Genomic DNA, 4,136 nt, shown 5'->3' with positions numbered 1-4,136 from the left:
TAGTACGAGATTTTGTAAATATTCCACACACTCATACACATAAACGTAGTTTACACTTCAACAAATATACTCGAAATCAAACCATAACAAAAACGTTTTAGTCGAAAACACGTACTGCTTTTCTTACATCTGAATAAAAATTAAGAAAGAAGGTGTACTCAATTATATGTTTAAATGAATCTAACAAATAATACAAGGTAGTAATAGCAATAATTATACAATTAATAAAACGAATGCCTTCTACTAGTAATCTCTATTATTCTCTGGTACTGTGTTTGTTAAGTTGAATATGTTCATTCGTTTTTAGTTACTTTACAATGTTTTTGAAAGAAATAACAACAACAAGAAGTATGATAATATCCAGAAACGTATGTCAACAATTAAATTATAAAACCCACGTACTCTCATTTACATTGCATGCTTATTCTACAGTACCTAACTAGAAGATGAATTGCTGCTATTGTTTGTTTATTTGTGATATAGATGATAATAATGACTTTGATATTGCACTATTCTTAATTATTTATGATTTGTCATCTATGTTTTCCCACCTTCTTTTATGCTTAATAAAAGAACAACTTCATATCACAGTAGTATTTAAAAGGAAAGAATTTTGAATGAAAAAAGAATAAAGAGAGAATGAAAATATTAAATGACATTAAAAAAGCAAAATGAAATGTGCTCCACGAAAAACTATCATCATCATCATCATCATCATCGTCATCATTAAAGCATTGAACGAAAGTGAATTTCAAATGTTCAGTTACTAAAAATGTATAAATACAAACAAAAAAAGATTAAATTTTATTGTTAAAAAAGTATAAATGAAATAGGTCATCAAATTGTTTATACAGTAGTGACATATTTAGTTAGATGTTTGAAATGTATATTTGAGAATGTATTAATGTGTACAAGTACTATATTTTTCTAAACTAAAGGCATGTTTTAAATTCATTCTCACATAACTTGTTTATGATAATGATGTTGATGATGATGATAATTCCAATGGATTTGCTAGTGACCATGGATATTGTTGAAATGAATTAACAATAACTGTACTCCTCCAACGTATTGAAGATGGTAGTATATATAATAAACAACCAATATGTTCTAATATAGGTCTATCTATCCAATATAAAGGATTGAATAAATTAATTTCTGATGAATTCATTAATCCAGATAGAATATATGGCCATGTTCGTAAATATGGTGAGGCTAAGGTGAAACCAATGAATATACCTGCTACATTTAATGGATGACTCAATTCTACACTGTATAATTCCATTCCACAACCAGCTGAAAGTGTTAAAAAGAAGAAATGAATTAAAAAGTATTACACTATGCATGGAAAGTTGTATAAGGAACATAAGAAGTATTAGTAGGACTAAAGTATAAGGATGCACCAAATGAGTGTCGAAATGTAGTCTCAAGGCCACTGTACGTAGTTCAAATAAACGTGTTGAATATCTAACTTATTACTTTAGATTTCAACAGTAATGTAATGGTAACATAATTACAAACGAACGGGTTGATTTGGAAAGTTCTTTCATGTAATATTAATAAGTAGGTAAGATCAGTAAAATATCAGGTAAGACGAGATACTGTACTCCGTTGCCAACTATATAAGAAAAAGAAGTGTAAGAGCTGACTCAATTTTTACTTATTTGAAAGCAACTCTTAGACAACCAGTGCCTTTAGTTATGAAATGGGTTACTTAAATACCAGTAACTAGAGCAGCATACAGCAGTACCGTAAGTGAAGTTGCTGCCATACAATGGTGACAGAACAGGTGCTTAGAAATCTTCATGAGGATAACACTGTCTATGGATGGAATGATAAACATCGTAAGCATTAATGATTCAGTAACTAAAAAGGGAAAGTATCACAGAGTAAGAAGTACCAAAAAAGAATCAGTAAGTGGTAAATTTTTAAGATATATGGAGTAATTCATTCAATCATAACTTCAGTTTTTAATCAGAAGAATATTTAACGAATTTGGAAAAATATATAAATCGAGAAAAAATTAGGCATATTTTAACTTCACCTGTCTTCCGGTATTTTTTCTATTAGAAAACTGGTAAAATTATGTCATACTAACGGCCTTTAGTGAAACAATCAGATTCAAAGTAGAGAACCTTGAATTTTTGCCCAACACTGAAAATCCAGTGAAGAATAGCATGTATCACTTTATGAACTAAGTACAAATTATCTATATCTGGTTCCTAAATGTTTAAAATTAACAAAAATATCTTTCGTAAAACCACGCATTTAACAAGACATTTCATGGAAGCTAAATTACACGAAATGCCTTCTCCTAGTCTAGATTGTATTTAAAAATACTTGGTTTGAATCAGTGCACAGTCAATGTTTTTTTTTAAAAAAAAACACACTATTCTCCCACTTTAACCACGTAGTCTAATCGAACCTCATTACTTTGAAACCCCTAACCACAAGTGTAGCCATGATTCTTACCTTTTTTCGTTGACTATGATACAAAATTCAACATGTCAAGGTTCATTGATTATGTCAAAGCTATTTATCTGCCTTAGCTTCATCACTTCTTACTATTAACTTTTTTTATAGCTAAACATCACTTTCTGATTGGCTGAAAATGTGTAAAATGTCCCCAAAACACTAAAAGTGTTGTTCAAGTTCCCTTTCATACTTAGTTTTTTAAAATTAATTAGAACTGAATATCAATGATTGAATAGTTTTTACTATTTTAGCGATTCCTTAAACTTTTACCATTAGTAATATAAAATATCTCGAATTTATTTTACTGACAAATAGTTGATATTTTAAAATAAGATTAAAATTTGTCCATACTGGATTCAACAATTATTCGTATATAACATGAACTACGATTATTTCATTATCTATAACAGACCAAAACTGGTAATAGTATTCTTCAAAATATACATCATATGAGGGCGTACTTTAATAAATTTGGTCAATAATCACCTCAGTCCTAAGATGATAATTAATCTTCATCTGAAAACAATTCATAGAAAGGGGATAAAGTAAAGTGGCTCATCTCTCATAGGGTTGAAGATGAGCGCTGATATAAGAAGCTAAACGAAAACAGAATAATTGTTTAAGCAATAGTTCTTTCAGTTCATATCATTTGGTAATGGAAATGATCTTCAGTATAATTTATTTGGTTAAGAGATTTATGAAGATTAACTTAAGATGTCGTGAGTTTTAAAAATACCTTTAGCAGGTTCATAGATGCGCGATGCTGTAGAATTTCAAACAACTACCATGAAATGAATGCTTAATGAATTTTTGATAGCTTGCTCAAATTTTTGAGTCATACTTTTCCAAGTGTACAAAGCCTTCGTGTTTTAGTTCTGTTTGAACTCAATGAATGCTAACTGCATGGTCTCACACATTATTATAAACGGTTTACAATTTACTGTGATGCTAAATACTGGAAAACTCGGACAGAGAAAAAGGACTTGTTAGCATACGTTTCTTCTTGTCTATGCTTGGAAAAAGCGACAGATGTATACATTAGAACTTATACATGAATGGAAAAGATAGTTGTAATAAGCTAAAATAATAGTAGAATTTTGCCATTGAAGATAAGGAGTTGATTCTGAAAGTGGAAAACCTTTATAACATATAGACTTTAAAATAATTAAAGCTTGACTGTATTTAAAAGAGGAATTCATTGTAATATTCCATAACCGGTGCTGCAAATTCCCTATTGTTACAAAATTTATGGTATGGAATAAAGATACTGTAGTGGACGAAGACTTAGTGGGGAAAACCGATTTATTGATTGGTGCCTTTGTAAAATATGAAAATCATACATTAAATACATCATTTATACAGTTTCCTTTTACATTCTCTATTATTCCTCTAATTCTGCCATTATTTTGATTGCTCTGAGATATCCTTTATTTTCTCTACATTTCAATCTTCGGCTGGTAGGCATTCCACGTTGGTTTGCTGCTACATACTACTTATATCTGTCGCCATAAGTAGAATACACCACAATGTTACTGTTGTTATCAATCAATGACTAATGTCTACTTAGCATGGAGACCGTTTAAAACTAAGAACTATTGGACATCTGTTTTATCTTACATTAGGACGTCTTGAAAGCACGAATAAATGACTCCATCAGAGGG

The 4,136-nt window shown here is 29.9% G+C and overlaps 1 protein-coding gene across 1 annotated transcript, besides 1 other annotated feature; it reads right to left on the bottom strand.

The window, feature by feature from the left end:
• Positions 1 to 604: 604 nt before the first annotated feature.
• Smp_180550 (hypothetical protein) lies at positions 605 to 1,296 on the bottom strand. The gene is made up of 2 exons (XM_018792650.1): positions 785 to 1,296; positions 605 to 693 (listed from the first exon to the last, which is right to left on the bottom strand). Exon 1 carries the CDS (start codon positions 1,283 to 1,285, stop codon positions 971 to 973), a length of 315 nt encoding a protein of 104 aa, XP_018644501.1. The 5' UTR covers positions 1,286 to 1,296; the 3' UTR covers positions 605 to 693; positions 785 to 970.
• A 478-nt stretch (positions 1,297 to 1,774) lies between these two features.
• Positions 1,775 to 1,855: a sequence feature (Short protein (Smp_199170, CCD58221.1) was converted to a misc_feature.).
• Positions 1,856 to 4,136: the final 2,281 nt, after the last annotated feature.

This window comes from Schistosoma mansoni (assembly GCF_000237925.1).
Source record: "Schistosoma mansoni, WGS project CABG00000000 data, supercontig 0227, strain Puerto Rico, whole genome shotgun sequence".
Taxonomy (NCBI): domain Eukaryota; kingdom Metazoa; phylum Platyhelminthes; class Trematoda; order Strigeidida; family Schistosomatidae; genus Schistosoma; species Schistosoma mansoni.
This window is presented reverse-complemented; position numbering and strand designations above follow the sequence as displayed.

What these genes read in the sequence shown, in the direction of transcription:
- Smp_180550 (XM_018792650.1), bottom strand. Translation starts at nt 1,285, where the DNA reads ATGGAATTATACAGTGTAGAATTGAGTCATCCATTAAATGTAGCAGGT.